Consider the following 19218-nt stretch of genomic DNA (forward strand, 5'->3'; position numbering starts at 1 on the left):
TGGGCATGTTGGGCCTATGGACCTACACAGTTTATTGAGGTTCTTCACAACCTCAGCTCTGCACCCAACTTTATAATAAGGCTGTAGGGTATTGCCCGGGTATGCGGAGCTATTTTTTGAAATCGTTACATTCCTCATGGATTTTCCAAACCTACCTTTTACAATTCAATTCAAAGTACAAAGATATCGCTCTACCAGTACAAACGTTTTACTGATTAAAGTCGTTTGTAAGACCGGAAGTCGTTATCAGTATTTCCGGATTTGATTTGTTAATCGAAGGTCAGGGACTACTTGTTATAACAGGTACATATAGCTAATTAATTGATAGATGAGGTTGATGACGAAGCCGATGTTCGATAAAGGCCCGTCATCGATCTTTCAGTTCAAAAGAGAGAGTTCAGGAAGATATCGAACTTGTCATAATTTGTAGGTTCTTCAACGCAAAGGTCTTGCGTCCTGCGAGAATTGAAAGGGATGCATTGTTTTGAATGCATCCCGTTGAAGAATTTGTAAACAGCAAATTACAACGTAAACACGAACGATAAACCTTTAGTTCGGAACTCATCAATCACCTCATAAAACCTCTATCTGTTATCGAACTAGGTTAACACTGCCAAATATTGATAATTTATTATCAGTTCGCGCAACGAACGGCACAGCCAGGGTAAAGTACAACAGGCCGAGGAGGCCACCTGTTAACAGGACTTGTAGATATACAATCCGTCAACTCCAGCACAAACACAGTTTACAAAGTTTGCTCGGCAATCGTAATATGTCGAACAACGGTTGTTCTCAAATTATTGAAGAAACGGAAAAAACATCTTTTATTGAACAAATCTCGTTATGATTGACCATTCACATACCGGGTTTTGCCTATAGGTTGGTATTTTTGATAACAACAGATGGTAGCCGTGGTTGACATGCTTTTGTATTGTATGAAGTGTTACCAGATCAATATTTTCACACCAGAAGTGTTATATGGTTTTTTTTTTCGGAACATTTAAAGATATATATCGCTGGCGGACTATATGGATTGTTAAATCAGATACGTAATCCGGCACACGTGATATGGATAGGTAGGAGTATACACCAAAGACGTGCCTCTGGTAGGGCACGTGATCGTGGAGGAAGTCTCTTAGGTGTAGCACGTGTAGCTTAACCGATATAGTGTACACGTGTTGATGTTAGGTTTTATCTAGTATAGTGTCTCGTTCAGGTGGAACTAGTCTTTATTGTTTTTAGACAAAAATGACCACCATCACATTTGGAGAAAACTCTACTCTTTTTTCTCTCTCATATATGCCACGCAATCGGATTATGTAGAAAGCATTTGAACCATGTGACATGACGTCAAGAAATTAATCAGCAATTGTTTCATTAAATTTGATTCGTCTAGAAAGCATCTCGAGACTTTTTACATTGAGGAAGTCTCTCGATGAAAACTGTACATCAATTTTGTTTTAACTAAAAACTGAACAACCCTCTAGAGGACAATTACTATAGGACAGACATGCTCGTATGTATATTTTATCGTCTACTGTTAAACAGACGTTAGGGTAACAACAGGATTATATACATATCGATCTTGGAGTCACCAGGTACCACCTTAATGTTTGCTTCTTACGATTATATTAAAGCGAGTGGAGAAGAATCGAAATGACGTAGACCAGACCGTGGTCTTAAATAACGTGTACGCCTAGAGGACTTTGGGTCGGAAAAGTTGGTCCCATGACGCTGATAAAAGGGCCATAGTGTGATAAGATATATCCGCTTTATAACATTTTCTGTCATGAAAAAAGTAACAACAAAAATTACTTCAATAGAATGTAAAGTATATTGTTCTAATTCATGGTTAGTAGTAAGGATTTGAGGTTAAGAATACGTGTGTTTAGTGTGTACAACTCGGTATTCCGGTGTGTTATATTAAGTGTGTACAACTCGGTATTCCGGTGTTTTATATTAAGTGTGTACAACTCGGTATTCCGGTGTTTTATATAAAGTGTGTACAACTCCGTATTCCGGTGTGTTATATTAAGTGTGTACAACTCGGTATTCCGGTGTTTTATATTAAGTGTGTACAACTCCGTATTCCGGTGTGTGATATTAAGTGTGTACAACTCGGTATTCCGGTGTTTTATATTTAGTGTGTACAACTCGGTATTCCGGTGTGTTATATTAAGTGTGTACAACTCGGTATTCCGGTGTTTTATATTAAGTGTGTACAACTCCGTATTCGGTGTGTTATATTTAGTGTGTACAACTCCGTATTCCGGTGTGTGATATTAAGTGTGTACAACTCGGTATTCCGGTGTTTTATATTTAGTGTGTACAACTCGGTATTCCGGTGTGTTATATTAAGTGTGTACAACTCGGTATTCCGGTGTTTTATATTAAGTGTGTACAACTCCGTATTCGGTGTGTTATATTTAGTGTGTACAACTCGGTATTCCGGTGTGTTATATTTAGTGTGTACAACACCGTATTCCGGTGTGTTATATTTAGTGTGTACAACTCCGTATTCCGGTGTTTTATATTAAGTGTGTACAACTCGGTATTCCGGTGTGTTATATTTAGTGTGTACAACTCCGTATTCCGGTGTTTTATATTTAGTGTGTACAACTCGGTATTCCGGTGTGTTATATTTAGTGTGTACAACTCCGTATTCCAGTGTGTTATATTTAGTGTGTACAACTCCGTATTCCGGTGTGTTATATTTAGTGTGTACAATTCCGTATTCGGTGTGTTATATTTAGTGTGTACAACTCCGTATTCCAGTGTGTCCGTATTCCAGTGTGTTATATTTAGTGTGTACAACTCGGTATTCCGGTGTGTTATATTTAGTGTGTACAACTCCGTATTCCAGTGTGTTATATTTAGTGTGTACAACTCGGTATTCCGGTGTGTTATATTTAGTGTGTACAACTCCGTATTCCAGTGTGTTATATTTAGTGTGTACAACTCCGTATTCCGGTGTGTTATATTTAGTGTGTACAATTCCGTATTCGGTGTGTTATATTTAGTGTGTACAACTCGGTATTCCGGTGTGTTATATTTAGTGTGTACTCGGTATTCCGGTGTGTTATATTAGTGTGTTCCGGTGTGTTATATTTAGTGTGTACAATTCCGTATTCGGTGTGTTATATTTAGTGTGTACAACTCGGTATTCCGGTGTGTTATATTTAGTGTGTACAACTCCGTATTCCGGTGTGTTATATTTAGTGTGTACAACTCCGTATTCCGGTGTGTTATATTTAGTGTGTACAACTCGGTATTCCGGTGTGTTATATTTAGTGTGTACAACTCCGTATTCCGGTGTGTTATATTAAGTGTGTACAATTCCGTATTCGGTGTGTTATATTTAGTGTGTACAACTCGGTATTCCGGTGTGTTATATTTAGTGTGTACAACTCGGTATTCCGGTGGTGTGTTATATTCCGGTGTTTTAGTGTGTACAATTCCGTATTCGGTGTGTTATATTAGTGTGTACAACTCGGTATTCCGGTGTGTTATATTTAGTGTGTACAACTCCGTATTCCAGTGTGTTATATTTAGTGTGTACAACTCGGTATTCCGGTGTGTTATATTTAGTGTGTACAACTCGGTATTCCGGTGTGTTATATTTAGTGTGTACAAGTCGGTATTCCGGTGTGTTCCAGTGTGTTATATTAGTGTGTACAACTCCGTATTCCGGTGTGTTATATTAAGTGTGTACAATTCCGTATTCGGTGTGTTATATTTAGTGTGTACAACTCGGTATTCTTGTGTGTTATATTAAGTGTGTACAACTCGGTATTCCGGTGTTTTATATTAAGTGTGTACAACTCGGTATTCCGGTGTTTTATATTAAGTGTGTACAACTCCGTATTCCGGTGTGTTATATTTAGTGTGTACAACTCCGTATTCCGGTGTTTTATATTTAGTGTGTACAACTCGGTATTCCGGTGTGTTATATTTAGTGTGTACAACTCGGTATTCCGGTGTGTTATATTTAGTGTGTACAATTCCGTATTCCGGTGTGTTATATTTAGTGTGTACAACTCGGTATTCCAGTGTGTTATATTAAGTGTGTACAACTCCGTACTCCGGTGTGTTATATTAAGTGTGTACAACTCGGTATTCGGTGTGTTATATTTAGTGTGTACAACTCGGTATTCCGGTGTGTTATATTTAGTGTGTACAACTCCGTATTCCGGTGTGTTATATTAAGTGTGTACAATTCCGTATTCGGTGTGTTATATTTAGTGTGTACAACGGTGTGTTATATTTAGTGTGTACAATTCCGTATTCGGTGTGTTATATTAGTGTGTACAACTCGGTATTCCGGTGTGTTATATTTAGTGTGTACAACTCCGTATTCCGGTGTGTTATATTTAGTGTGTACAATTCCGTATTCCGGTGTGTTATATTTAGTGTGTACAATTCCGTATTCGGTGTGTTATATTTAGTGTGTACAACTCCGTATTCCAGTGTATTATATTAAGTGTGTACAACTCGGTATTCCAGTGTGTTATATTTAGTGTGTACAACTCCGTATTCCGGTGTGTTATATTTAGTGTGTACAATTCCGTATTCGGTGTGTTATATTTAGTGTGTACAACTCGGTATTCCAGTGTGTTATATTAAGTGTGTACAACTCCGTATTCCGGTGTGTTATATTTAGTGTGTACAATTCCGTGTTCGGTGTGTTATATTTAGTGTGTACAACTCGGTATTCCGGTGTGTTATATTTAGTGTGTACAACTCGGTATTCCGGTGTGTTATATTAAGTGTGTACAATTCCGTATTCGGTGTGTTATATTTAGTGTGTACAACTCGGTATTCCGGTGTGTTATATTTAGTGTGTACAACTCCGTATTCCAGTGTGTTATATTTAGTGTGTACAACTCGGTATTCCGGTGTGTTATATTTAGTGTGTACAACTCCGTATTCCGGTGTGTTATATTAAGTGTGTACAATTCCGTATTCGGTGTGTTATATTTAGTGTGTACAACTCGGTATTCCGGTGTGTTATATTTAGTGTGTACAATTCCGTATTCCGGTGTGTTATATTTAGTGTGTACAACTCCGTATTCCATTTATCTGAATATGTTATGAGAATTGAAGATTTTGAAAAAGCTTAAATATATACCGTTTCAGTTTTCCCATGAACGTGTTGTTTATCTCCACATGCTATGTATCGCCGTGCCTCTGTTCACTTTTAGCCTGGACTGATTTCTGTTTACAAATACTTAACTGTGCCTTAGCACAGTACGATGATATTATGACTGGTACTATACGTGTTTCTGAGCCACACGGAGATGTTACGTCTTATGATAAATCCATTAATGTTCTTCCATACCATTGGCGAGGGTGACCTTTGTTACGCTAACACACAAAATGCAATTTAATCGCGGGTGTTGACGCACGAAGTGCCAATTTATGACGTCATAACTGTATGGGCTGATTAGTCACTTTATGGGCGGGTGTACGTCGATACAATATTGTTGGAGATTTATAAATACAATGACAAACATCATAATTTATGGAGTAACACCGTTTTTTTTTCGTGATGTTACGTAGACATCTGATGAAATGTGTAAAAACACAACTTACGAAATATAAGATATAACATTGTGTACGATATGTTTACAATCATATCGGGTTAGTTAATACTCAACTATTTTGTCGTCCGTCTCGGTTTTAACAACATTCAAGTGGGGCCCTAGCTTACTTACCATTGAAATATGTACGTATTGAACTTGGATGTGTAAGTATCGAACGGTTTACCACGCGTGGTTTTAATATAGCTGTTGTGAAGAAATAAAAAACACAGACAATAAAACACTTCTTTTCACAATTAAATTCCAAATCAATTTATTTTAGCATTGGAGACGGTGCTGTATTGATTGTTACTGGTAGTTAACAGTATGGCCACATTTCCGAGCTATAGTAATGATGATACGTCTCGTTCCTACCAAACTGTTTTAAGACTATAGAAAACTTGTCTGATGACTTTGAGCCAGCAGTATCCTGGATGTATCGTCGATACACAGACACTTTCATGTAAATATATGCAAATGTAAATGACGCGTGTTTACACGAAATTTAGTTAAGGAAATAAATTGCCAGTCATGCTGTTGGTATTGTAATATTCTCGTCGTATTTACACTATACAAATATTTCCCTGTTTCAATATATCAATGTTCTCAAACTAGGGTCTTCCGTCGGCAACCGATGTATGTTTAGTTTTATTTTCAATTAATATTAAACTTGAAACACATAGACTCCATAACAGGTTGTAAAACAGGCACGTATGTATTTTTTCTTTGGTATTGAAGTCACGTGTCTGTGACACTGTCATCATATATTCCGGTTTGCCAAGACCAACGAAGTGAAAGATGAGATAGGAATAACTGGATGGTTAACGATACACATTAAATATATGTTGACTCGTTTTCGCTATTTGACTGTAATCAGCTGTGTTAGATGTAATATCGATCCTTTTGTCTGTTGTATCAAATTACCATATTTCCATAAATCAGTTTTATTGTGGTACAACCGGGAGTTGGTTTTCAGTCTGTTTCGCCAGAAACATCCGTGTTGCCGGTTTGACTCCGTATACTATTCTGACTCTATTTTGTATATCCGTACCACTAGATGTGGTATGACGCAGGTAGTAGACCTTGCCATCTTCTCTCGAGATCTTCACGAACTGAACGATATTTTTTAACATTACGTGCACTGGGTAATTTTGAAGAGATGGTATTTTGTACCCCAGACGTTTCTGTACGTTGTCCTATTTGATTGTAATTCTAGTTGTGTGTTGTTGACTTGCATCTGTCACGTGACCATGTCAGAAACGTCACTGTTTATCAACATCTTCCTCTAAAAAAAGGCAGCTGACTGATATTGTGAAGTTTGAAATACAGATGATCTCCTATTTTAGTTGCTTGTGTAAAAGATACATCATATACCAATTAGCAGATTTAGTTCATATTATCACACCATCAACGTCTACACCTGTTTACATTGTTTATGGTCAGTCGTAACGTTAAAAGGCACAGTTGAAATAAAAGATGAAGTCGCTTGCGTGGTGTTGAGGCTTGTGTTGTGACATAACAAGTCTGTGTGGTGTGGAGGCTTGTGTTGTTACATAAAAAGACTGAGTTGTGTTGAGGCTTGTGTTGTGACATAACAAGTCTGTGTGGTGTGGAGGCTTGTGTTGTGACATAACAAGTCGGTGTGTGTTGAGGCTTGTGTTGTGACATAACAAGTCTGTGTGTGTTGAGGCTCGTGTTGTGAAATAAAAAGACTGAGTTGTGTTGAGGTTCGTGTTGTGACATAAAAAGACTGAGTTGTGTTGAGGTTCGTGTTGTGACATAACAAGTCTGTGTGGTGTGGAGGCTTGTGTTGTGACATAACAAGTCTGTGTGTTGAGGCTCGTGTTGTGACATAAAAAGACTGTGTTGTGTTGAGGTTCGTGTTGTGACATAACAAGTCTGTGTGGTGTGGAGGCTTGTGTTGTGACATAACAAGTCTGTGTGTGTTGAGGCTTGTGTTGTGACATAACAAGTCTGTGTGTGTTGAGGCTCGTGTTGTGACATAAAAAGACTGAGTTGTGTTGAGGTTCGTGTTGTGACATAAAAAGACTGAGTTGTGTTGAGGCTCGTGTTGTGACATAAAAAGACTGTGTTGTGGTTCGTGTTGTGACATAACAAGTCGGTGTGTTGAGGCTCGTGTTGTGACATAACAAGTCTGTGTGTGTTGAGATTCGTGTTGTGACATAAAAAGACTGTGTTGTGTTGAGGTTCGTGTTGTGACATAACAAGTCTGTGTGTGATGAGGTTCGTGTTGTGACATAAAAAGACTGTGTGTGTTGAGGCTCGTGTTGTGACATAACAAGTCTGTGTGGTGTTGAGGTTCATGTTGTGACATAACAAGTCTGTGTGTGTTGAGGTTCATGTTGTGACATAACAAGTCTGTGTTGTGTTGAGGTTCGTGTTGTGACATAACAAGTCTGTGTGTGTTGAGGTTCGTGTTGTGATATAACAAGTCTGTGTTGTGTTGAGGTTCGTGTTGTGACATAACAAGTCTGTGTGTGATGAGGTTCGTGTTGTGACATAAAAAGACTGTGTGTGTTGAGGCTCGTGTTGTGACATAACAAGTCTGTGTGGTGTTGAGGTTCATGTTGTGACATAACAAGTCTGTGTGTGTTGAGGTTCATGTTGTGACATAACAAGTCTGTGTTGTGTTGAGGTTCGTGTTGTGACATAACAAGTCTGTGTGTGTTGAGGTTCGTGTTGTGATATAACAAGTCTGTGTTGTGTTGAGGTTCGTTTTGTGACATAACAAGTCTGTGTTGTGTTGAGGTTCATGTTGTGACATAACAAGTCTGTGTGTGTTGAGGTTCATGTTGTGACATAACAAGTCTGTGTTGTGTTGAGGTTCGTGTTGTGACATAACAAGTCTGTGTGTGTTGAGGTTCGTGTTGTGATATAACAAGTCTGTGTTGTGTTGAGGTTCGTGTTGTGACATAACAAGTCTGTGTTGTGTTGAGGTTCATGTTGTGACATAACAAGTCTGTGTGTGTTGAGGTTTGTGTTGTGACATAACAAGTCTGTGTTGTGTTGAGGCTTTTGTTGTGACATAACAAGTCCGTGTTGTGTTGAGGTTCGTGTTGTGACATATATAACACTCTATGTCCAGGGTCTTGTCGCATAATAATTGTTACTGTTTATGTTCAGACTCGTGTCGTAAATACCACTGTTTATGTTCACACTCGTGTCATAAGTACTACTTTATGTTCAGACTCGTGTCATAAGTACCACTGTTTATGTTCAGACTCGTGTCATAAGTACCATTGTTTATGTTCAGACTCGTGTCATAAGTACTACTTTATGTTCAGACTCGTGTCATAAGTACCATTGTTTATGTTCAGACTCGTGTCATAAGTACTACTTTATGTTCAGACTCGTGTCATAAGTACCACTGTTTATGTTCACACTCGTGTCATAAGTACTACTTTATGTTCAGACTCGTGTCATAAGTACCATCGTTTATGTTCACACTCGTGTCATAAGTACCATTGTTAAGTACCACTGTTTATGTTCACACTCGTGTTATGTTCACACTCGTGTCATAAGTACCATTGTTTATGTTCACACTCGTGTCATAAGTACTACTTTATGTTCAGACTCGTGTCATAAGTACCATTGTTTATGTTCAGACTCGTGTCATAAGTACTACTTTATGTTCAGACTCGTGTCATAAGTACCATTGTTTATGTTCAGACTCGTGTCATAAGTACTACTTTATGTTCAGACTCGTGTCATAAGTACCATTGTTTATGTTCAGACTCGTGTCATAAGTACTACTTTATGTTCAGACTCGTGTCATAAGTACCATTGTTTATGTTCAGACTCGTGTCATAAGTACTACTTTATGTTCAGACTCGTGTCATAAGTACCACTGTTTATGTTCACACTCGTGTCATAAGTACTACTTTATGTTCAGACTCGTGTCATAAGTACCATTGTTTATGTTCAGACTCATGTCATAAGTACTACTTTATGTTCAGACTACCATTGTTTATGTGTCATAAGTACTACCACTGTCATTACCACTGTTTATGTTCACACTCGTGTCATAAGTACTACTTTATGTTCAGACTCGTGTCATAAGTACCATTGTTTATGTTCAGACTCGTGTCATAAGTACCATTGTTTATGTTCAGACTCGTGTCTTAAGTACCATTGTTTATGTGTCTTGACTTACATAACACTGTTTATATGGAGGCTAGCTGTATTTCACTTTGTACATGTTAATGACACTTCTGCACAGAAGGCTGAGTTTAAGACACTTATCTGTCAAGTATTAGGTACTCTGCTGGTGTGAAGATTAATTGGATATTATATATGGTAATTATTACATGTAACAGGGTCGGTGTACCGAATCCGAGGCGCGGTTGTCGCGAGACGAAGATATGCACCTCTTTATATATATTGAGACGCATTGTTACACAAATAGAACATGCTGGTACAATATATACACATTTAGTGGAATTGAGTCGCCAGCATTATCATACTCCTTCGACAGATTGTCGGCGATACATACATGTAGGTACAGATGTACTTTCTACTTATGTCGTCTGTAAACCTCTCGTATTGAATGTGTTCTAAAACCTTGTCATATGTTGCCAAAATAGGTCACTGCTACAAAAGTATATTTTTGGGGTCATCATGCAGCACAATTTAGTTTCTCATAAAAAATATCGTACAAAAGTTTAAAAACTCACTGTTTCAAAACTAGGTCAAGTTAACCATTTCTTCATTTTCCTACCTGATTATCCAGAAATTCACCTCTTGTACAAATTTGAGTAATGACTTTCCGTAGTCAAAATCAAGGTCAACGTCACAAGAGAGAATATTGATGTCATTGTTATACTGATTCGTGTCACGAAATTGCTCATTTCTGAATTTATGCATGGCGCACCATTAACCGTACATCTACATAAACATTTTAGAGGAATGTCGTCTGTAAACGTGCATTTCTTGGCACCAATGCACGAGGCATGCATATTAAAAGTATTGCTGTGGTCGACAGATCCCGTAATCCATCACTTCCTGGCCAGACACACTTCCTGTTTGCCGACGTCTTCGGAATGACGTGACATGAAGTGTTACTAGCACAGACAAACGATAAGTGCGATTCCTATGTATGCAGCTCCGTTCAGCAGCAATCTCCTTTTTGCTAGATAAATGAGTCTGCAAAAGTCGATGGATTTTTTTTTATTTACGTGTCTATTGTAAGTTAGTCAAACCAATTACACGGTGAGTCCCGCACGGGTTGTTTATACGTCGTACGATTCCGTAACTTGCGGTTGATGTTTAAAAGATCAGTCTTGTATATACAATTACAAATGTTTTCATGAAATATTCAGATTTCAGATTCCTTATCTCGATTTGTCGATTTGTTTTAAGCATCAAAACATGACCCTGTTTTAACGTTAGCGATATTTTTTTGTACACCGTGATTTTAGGGACCGGAGGACATTGCGGAGACTGGCCTGGTAGACACGTGGGCTAATTCTAAAGAACAGATGATCAAGCCCATTTCATTTTCAATACTCATTTAGAATACTATACATTAAAGTCAAACAATGAAAAAATCTACTGCTGTATTCGTCAGGATGACGTTGATTAATTTCAATATTATGCAATTCGGCGGAGCTCTCCATGTTGTTGGTGTAACAGTGTTGATGTTTCCTATCATTTAAAATTCCATTCTCAAAAAAAGAGTCTATACCAAGCTAAACAAAACGATTAATTATGAAAACCGTTCGTCGGTGACATTTCCAAGCATGTGATTTGTCGCTCTGTCGTTCACCCTTGATTAAAACTAGCGACACGTCAATCTGTTGGTCGAACTCAAACGTCACACACAATATGGCGATTACACAACAGATTGTCTCATTACTTTCGCGACTCTCAATAAATCTAACGTACATTAGATTGCGTAAAAATTACAACCATATATCATGCAATGTGAAATGTTTACCTCAATCAGAAACCCAACAGTAGTCTGTTTACTATCTCTTAAGAGTATGTTGACGTTGATAAAGAAACCTGTTATATGTATTTCATCACACTTTAGTTTCATGCTGATTGGACGATGTCATTGGTACATATACCGGCATGCATTCATATCTTTCTTCCGGCGTTCTTACGAAACCAAAACGAGGCATGACTTGTCTTAACGTCCGATTTGAATGAAATACTTTAGATAATTACTAGCTAAATAGTTTCCGAATTTTCACTAATAGAAATAAAATGAAATAACGTGAATAATAAAGTAAATAAATCAATAAGTATTTTCAATTTTTAAATGAAAAATGACCTTTTTTTAAATTTCAGGCCAATCCATGATGCTGTTGAAAATGACAATGTCGAACTTGTACGCATGTTGCTTGCTTTCGGTGCCGACCCGACGTTGTCGACCTATGGCGGTAAAACTCCGTTAACGATAGCCCGAACAGAAAGGATGAAACACCTCTTAGAAGGTAATATATACACAAACATGGTCAATATCACTCGGAATATTCTCGTTAGGTTGTTCTGTTTTAAAAGGAAACTCATAATTGTTAAAAGTATTGAATATAAGGCTAACCATCATTTCAAGGTCAAATGTTATGTTAAAAAGCGACGGAAAAGTCAAAAGTAACGTGTTACATAGAAATGCATTTCAAGCAGAATCAAAGCACAAGTAAAATTTGAGCGGAAGTTTAAGAGGAGTATGGACATTCATAGCTAGAACTGACAACACCAGACATATTGAAAAAGTCTTCAGACACGAGGGAAAATGGGATTTCACTGATGAATATCGTGACTTGAGAAAGGAAATGTAAATCCCTTCTGACGAGAAATAATGAGATTTCATTGGTGGATATCACATGACTTACGAAACGATGGTCAAACCTCTTGTGAGGAGAAGTATCGGTGGATATGATTACTTGCGATGACCAAGTAGGTTAAATAGGTTAAAGTCCGGATATTTGGTACATTTGTTTCTAAAATTACAATATCCGCCAATCCGGATGTGATGTTGGTTTTTTTTGTATGTTAGTCTTTAGAAAAAATAATAAAATGGAAGCACCTGGTCATGATCAACAAATGTATCTCCTGGATTATCTACAATATCAGTCTGTTGTGACGAGAACCAGAACATCTTATATGTTGGAATGATAACCTCTACATGTAAAACAAACTTATCATAATTTGTTTTCAAAATGGTTAGAAATCCATTAAAGATGCTCACCTGCATGTACGCTAAACTTGTTTTGAGTACTACAAACACTTATAGAGAACTTTCCCCCTGTGACACTAGCTGGTCCTGACATTTATCATCTTCTGTATGCATCTTGGCGTAAAGTCCACAGAACCTTTACCCGACACTCATTTCCAATGTTTTCTCAGCTGCCAAGTGCTGTGTTTATTTCGCCAACGTTAGATGACCTTTCGAATATTAGCGTGGAATTTTAGTCGACAATTTAATGTTTTTGGTATGCACAGCCACGATAGAGGTCGTAAGAAACATGAAGATAATTTCATAAAGAAAGTGCCTCCTCGAATTTATGTAAAAACAACGGAAACGTTTGATCTTAGAATGATTAAAGGTCAAGCCAGCGAAAGTTGTGACACGGAAGTGGAACTCACGATAATGCTTTATACTAATAGTGGGTAGCAACATGGCAGACATAGCAACACATAATCTAGATGACCCAGACGCTTCCTCACGCGTGAAAACAACATGAGTTTGGTTGACCGAAACTAAGCGAACTAAACTTTCCAAGATTGTCCGAAATAATAATAAGGCTCGAACTAACAAGGATAATCGAAACATCAAGCGTCTTCCGGATTTCGAAATATACTGAATGAAGCGTCTCCGTGACATGACCTGATACTGAATTAAACGGCTGCTTGATTTAGTTCGATACTGAAGGTAGCGTCTCCATTGTCTTAACTTATGTTGAAATTTGATCTCAAACGAAAGAAATATATACCTTTATGAATTATGCTTTGTCTATCGTCGATCTTGTGTTTCAAATATTACACTGTGTTGCTTTTCTCGTACAGGTCACCTTGGAGATTTAAATGGGTTTTCAAGCGACGCGGATCGAACCATATGGACGTGTCCAGCTTTTGGAGGTACGCGTCACAAAAGCCCCAACCTCTCATGCACACTCTCTCCAACACAAACTAGTGGTATAAACCCATGCACACTCTCTCCAACTCAAACTAGTTATATAAACCCATGCACACTCTCTCCAACACAAACTAGTTATATAAACCCATGCACACTCTCTCCAACACAAGCTTGTTATATAAACTCATGCACACTCTCTCCAACACAAACTAGTTATATAAACCCATACACACACTCTCCAACACAAACTTGTTATATAAACTCATGTACACTCTCTCCAACACAAACTTGTTATATAAACTCATTCTCACTCTTTCCAACACAAACTAGTTATATAAACCCATACACACACTCTCCAACACAAACTTGTTATATAAACTCATGTACACTCTCTCCAACACAAACTAGTGCTATAAACTCATGCACACTCTCTCCAACACAAACTTGTTATATAAACTCATGCACACTCTTTCCAACACAAACTAGTGCTATAAACTCATACACACTCTCTCCAACACAAACTTGTTATATAAACTCATGCACACTCTCTCCAACAAAAACTTGTTATATAAACTCATGCACACTCTCTCCAACACAAACTAGTGATATAAACTCATATACACTCTCTCCAACACAAACTAGTTATATAAACCCACGCACACACTCTCCAACACAAACTAGTGCTATAAACCCACGCACACTCTCTCCAACACAAACTAGTGATATAAACTCATGCACACTCTTTCCAACACAAACTAGTGCTATAAACTCATACACACTCTCTCCAACACAAACTAGTGCTATAAACTCATACACACTCTCTCCAACACAAACTTGTTATATAAACTCATGTACACTCTCTCCAACACAAACTTGTTATATAAACTCATGCACACTCTCTCCAACACAAACTTGTTATATAAACTCATGCACACTCTCTCCAACACAAACTAGTGATATAAACTCATGTACACTCTCTCCAACACAAACTTGTTATATAAACTCATGTACACTCTCTCCAACACAAACTTGTTATATAAACTCATGCACACTCTTTCCAACACAAACTAGTGCTATAAACTCATACACACTCTCTCCAACACAAACTAGTGCTATAAACTCATACACACTCTCTCCATCACAAACTTGTTATATAAACTCATGTACACTCTCTCCAACACAAACATGTTATATAAACTCATGCACACTCTCTCCAACACAAACTTGTTATATAAACTCATGCACACTCTCTCCAACACAAACTAGTGATATAAACTCATGTACACTCTCTCCAACACAAACTTGTTATATAAACTCATGTACACTCTCTCCAACACAAACTTGTTATATAAACTCATGCACACTCTTTCCAACACAAACTTGTTATATAAACCCACGCACACACTCTCCAACACAAACTAGTTATATAAACCCACGCACACACTCTCCAACACAAACTAGTGCTATAAACCCACGCACACTCTCTCCAACACAAACTAGTGATATAAACTCATACACACACTCTCCAACACAAACTAGTGATATAAACTCATGTACACTCTCTCCAACACAAACTAGTGCTATAAACTCATACACACTCTCTCCAACACAAACTAGTGATATAAACTCATGTACACTCTCTCCAACACAAACTAGTGCTATAAACTCATACACACTCTCTCCAACACAAACTAGTGATATAAACTCATGTACAATCTCTCCAACACAAACTAGTGCTATAAACTCATACACACTCTCTCCAACACAAACTAGTGCTATAAACTCATACACACACTCTCCAACACAAACTAGTTATATAAACCCATGTACACTCTCTCCAACACAAACTAGTGCTATAAACCCACGCACACTCTCTCCAACACAAACTAGTTATATAAACCCATGTACACTCTCTCCAACACAAACTAGTGCTATAAACTCATACACACTCTCTCCAACACAAATTAGTGCTATAAACCCACGCACACTCTCTCCAACACAAACTAGTGCTATAAACTCATACACACTCTCTCCAACACAAATTAGTGATATAAACTCATGTACACTCTCTCCAACACAAACTAGTGCTATAAACCCACGCACACTCTCTCCAACACAAACTAGTGCTATAAACTCATACACACTCTCTCCAACACAAACTAGTGCTATAAACTCATACACACACTCTCCAACACAAATTAGTGATATAAACTCATGTACACTCTCTCCAACACAAACTAGTTATATAAACCCACGCACACACTCTCCAACACAAACTAGTGCTATAAACCCTCCAACACAAACTAGTGCTATAAACTCATACACACTCTCTCCAACACAAACTAGTGCTATAAACTCATACACACTCTCTCCAACACAAACTAGTAATATAAACCCATGTACACTCTCTCCAACACAAACTAGTGATATAAAAATTCTACTGTTGGATGATGGCATTTTTGTTTTTCCGTCAAAATTGTAAAACTGAAAATGTGTTTTTCACAGAAATCACGGTACGGACTTTGAATTTCTCTTTAATATGTTTTAGTCTCAGTTTTTTGGTAGCAAGTTTCCACGATTTTACAAATAATTCTGAAATAAAGATAGCTAAAAAGAAACGTTATGAAGAACTGCGGTATATCTCATCATCACAATATATATACTCAAATCTCGCTATCTCGAAGTCTGAGGGACTGTCGTGAAACTTTGAGCTATGCGAGTATTCCAGTTAACCAAGTTTGAATGTTTGGTATGGAATTTAAAAAGAATGAGTAAAATTATGAGATATTATATATGATGAATTTGTACAGTGTAATTAACTGTCGCATATATTGTATAACTGGTCACGTGATAGCAAAATTGTATATATGCTGCCAACCAGTCATATGATCTACCACGTGGTGTATCATAAGTCACGTAATAAAAAAAGATACGATATTGCAAAGACATTTCATGGAGTCGCTTGAAGCCGTATTTCTGACACGACAAGAGACTGGTGTCGTCGAAATCGATAGTTCATCCGAGTTGTCAGTATTCTTTGTCGATAACGAGCTGTAATTGTATACCTTGTTCGTAATTAAATGGGATGTCATGTCGTCTTGTCTTGGTAATAATGCCATATTATCCGATATCACCGTTAGATCTACAAAACAACACGTATAGTTTTCTATACAAAAAACTTCATCCTTCATTCGCTCGAAAACAGTGAAAATCACAATAACGAGAGCATAATCCGAGTTGTCTAAATCCCCTCCCGTTTCAAAATAACGTGAAAACGGCTAGGATTTCTATAAACGGCAAAAATGATAAACAATAAATGGTCAGAATTGAAGAAAAGAGAATAAAACAGTATGTGACAGATATACAATGGCTTCTAGACATGCGATAAACACATAACACTTTTATGTTACGTCAGGACTCTCTCAGGAGTCATTATTCTATACAGATTCGATGACTAATTCATTTTGACAGGATTGGCGTGCAGTCAATGTTCTCCGCGTGAAAACCGCGCTATCTTCGTTGCAAATACGGTAGACCGTCATACATTACACCGCGTGCCTTTTACAATTCCAGCAATCCCTAGTGGCAGTTGGCGATCAATGTCTGATTTTTGTTGTTTTTTTTTTGTTTTTGTTTTTTCTCTCTCTTCGATTACTAATCTAAAATCTACGTATTTGTCACAGTTCGTTAGGTATTGAAGAAAACAAATTTACAATATTCAGTTTTATACATATGCAAGCACATATTTTATGTACTTTTTTGGTACATAACAGTGACAACTGATCAAACCTCCTCCCGTCACAGGCTGGGTGAAATGGAAAAAAAGTCTCGTTCCATAGACATCATATGGAAAAGAAAGTTATAAAGGATTCTCTTTTAACATGGTTCGTGACTTTCAAGCTCCACTTACAGGTCTGCAAGCTAAGAAATTTGTTCACTGAGAGTCCCCATAGTCCATTTAGAGCTAGGTCTAACAGAACTAACGAAAAAAACGACGTTAGTAAATGTCTGCAAATCCGGATCAGTCAGAAAATTCTGTCCTTGATCGGGTGCGAAAAGTTCCGTGGTTCTTTTTAGAATTTCCTCTTAAATTACATGTAATGTTAAAAACTGAAAAACAGAATGGAAATCATCTTGTCACGAAGACTTTATGTTTGCCCTCTATGCTTTCGTGTTTCTCACGAAATTTCCGGAGTTATGACTCTCTTTAAACTTAAATTCCGTATTCCCGTTGTAATAATTCAGGTTCGTGTAATGTTTTTTTTAACTTTACTTCTAACTATGCAGTCGAACCTTGCTATCTTGAACTGAATAAACTCGTTTAATTCGTCAGCTGCGGTCAAATTTCTAAACTCCCTCAAATCGAATACTTCGATAATTCAATGCCCCACCGACTTCGAGATAATAAGGTTTGACTGTATATTGTGATTGTGGTCTTGTATGATTTATGAAGTATACGTAAGATATAATAAGGAAAAATAAAAGGTCGTATGGATTTATTGATAGATAAATAAATAAATCAAGAAATAATTATATAACGATAAATAATGTAATATTAATTTTCTCCGCGCGTGCTTATCAGACCTATAGTAGACACAGGTGAACCACAATCTGTAAATACGTTTGTTTGTCTTAAAGCTGTGATAAACTTGAAACAGGTATCAGATGTTAATTTCCTTATCATGCCTCCTACATATACTATCCTCCACAACTTACATAAACCTACTGTACCCACACATCCTCGCACTCCCACATATCTAAACCGTGACCCAAACTCCCTCGTTTTCATACCATGTCCGAGTTCTATCATGTCCATTCTGTGACTCCCATTCCCTCTTGTCAATACCGTGGCCCCCGCCCTCTCGTGTCCATACCGTGAACCCCGTTTCCTCGTGTCCATACCGTGGCCCCCATTCCCTTGTGTCCGTACCGTGGCCCCCATTCCCTCGTGTCCATAACGTGGCCCCCATCATCTCGTGTCCATACCGTGGCCCCCATTCCCTTGTGTCCGTACCGTGGCCCCCATTCCCTCGTGTCCATACCGTGGCCCCCACCCTCTCGTGTCCATACCGTGAACCCCGTTCCCTCGTGTCCATACCGTGGCCCCCATTCCCTTGTGTCCGTACCGTGGCCCCCATTCCCTCATGTCCATACCGTGGCCCCCACCCTCTCGTGTCCATACCGTGAATCCCGTTCCCTCGTGTCCATACCGTGGCCCCCATTACCTCGTGTCCATACCGTGGCCCCCACCCTCTCGTGTCCATACCGTAAACCCCGTTCTCTCGTGTCCATACCGTGGACCCCATTCCCTCCTGTCCATACCGTGGCCCCCATTCCCTCCTGTCCATACCGTGGCCCCCACCTTCTCGTGTCCATACCGTGGCCCCTATTCTCACGTGTCCATACCCTAACTCCCATTCCCTCGTGTCCATGCCGTGGCCCCCGTTCCCTCTGTCCATACCGTGGCCCCAACCCTCTCATGTCCATACCGTGGCCCCTACTTCCCAAGACATTCCCTGTAATAGACATCTACATTTA

At 38.3% G+C, this 19218-nt stretch overlaps 1 protein-coding gene across 2 annotated transcripts in view; it reads left to right on the forward strand.

Moving 5' to 3' along the window:
- The window catches only part of LOC132559195 (uncharacterized), a 67873-nt gene that overhangs the window by 38031 nt on the left and 10624 nt on the right, over positions 1–19218 (forward strand). For both annotated transcript variants that reach the window (XM_060223811.1, XM_060223812.1), the window contains exons 10-11: positions 11892–12037; positions 13611–13682. In XM_060223811.1, coding sequence (XP_060079794.1) covers positions 11892–12037; positions 13611–13682 — 218 coding nt within the window. The remainder of the gene's footprint in view (positions 1–11891; positions 12038–13610; positions 13683–19218) is intronic.

Source organism: Ylistrum balloti, unplaced genomic scaffold (genome assembly GCF_031769215.1).
Source record: "Ylistrum balloti isolate Yb309-2 unplaced genomic scaffold, AGI_CSIRO_Ybal_v1 Utg370874, whole genome shotgun sequence".
Classification (NCBI taxonomy): Eukaryota; Metazoa; Mollusca; class Bivalvia; order Pectinida; family Pectinidae; genus Ylistrum; species Ylistrum balloti.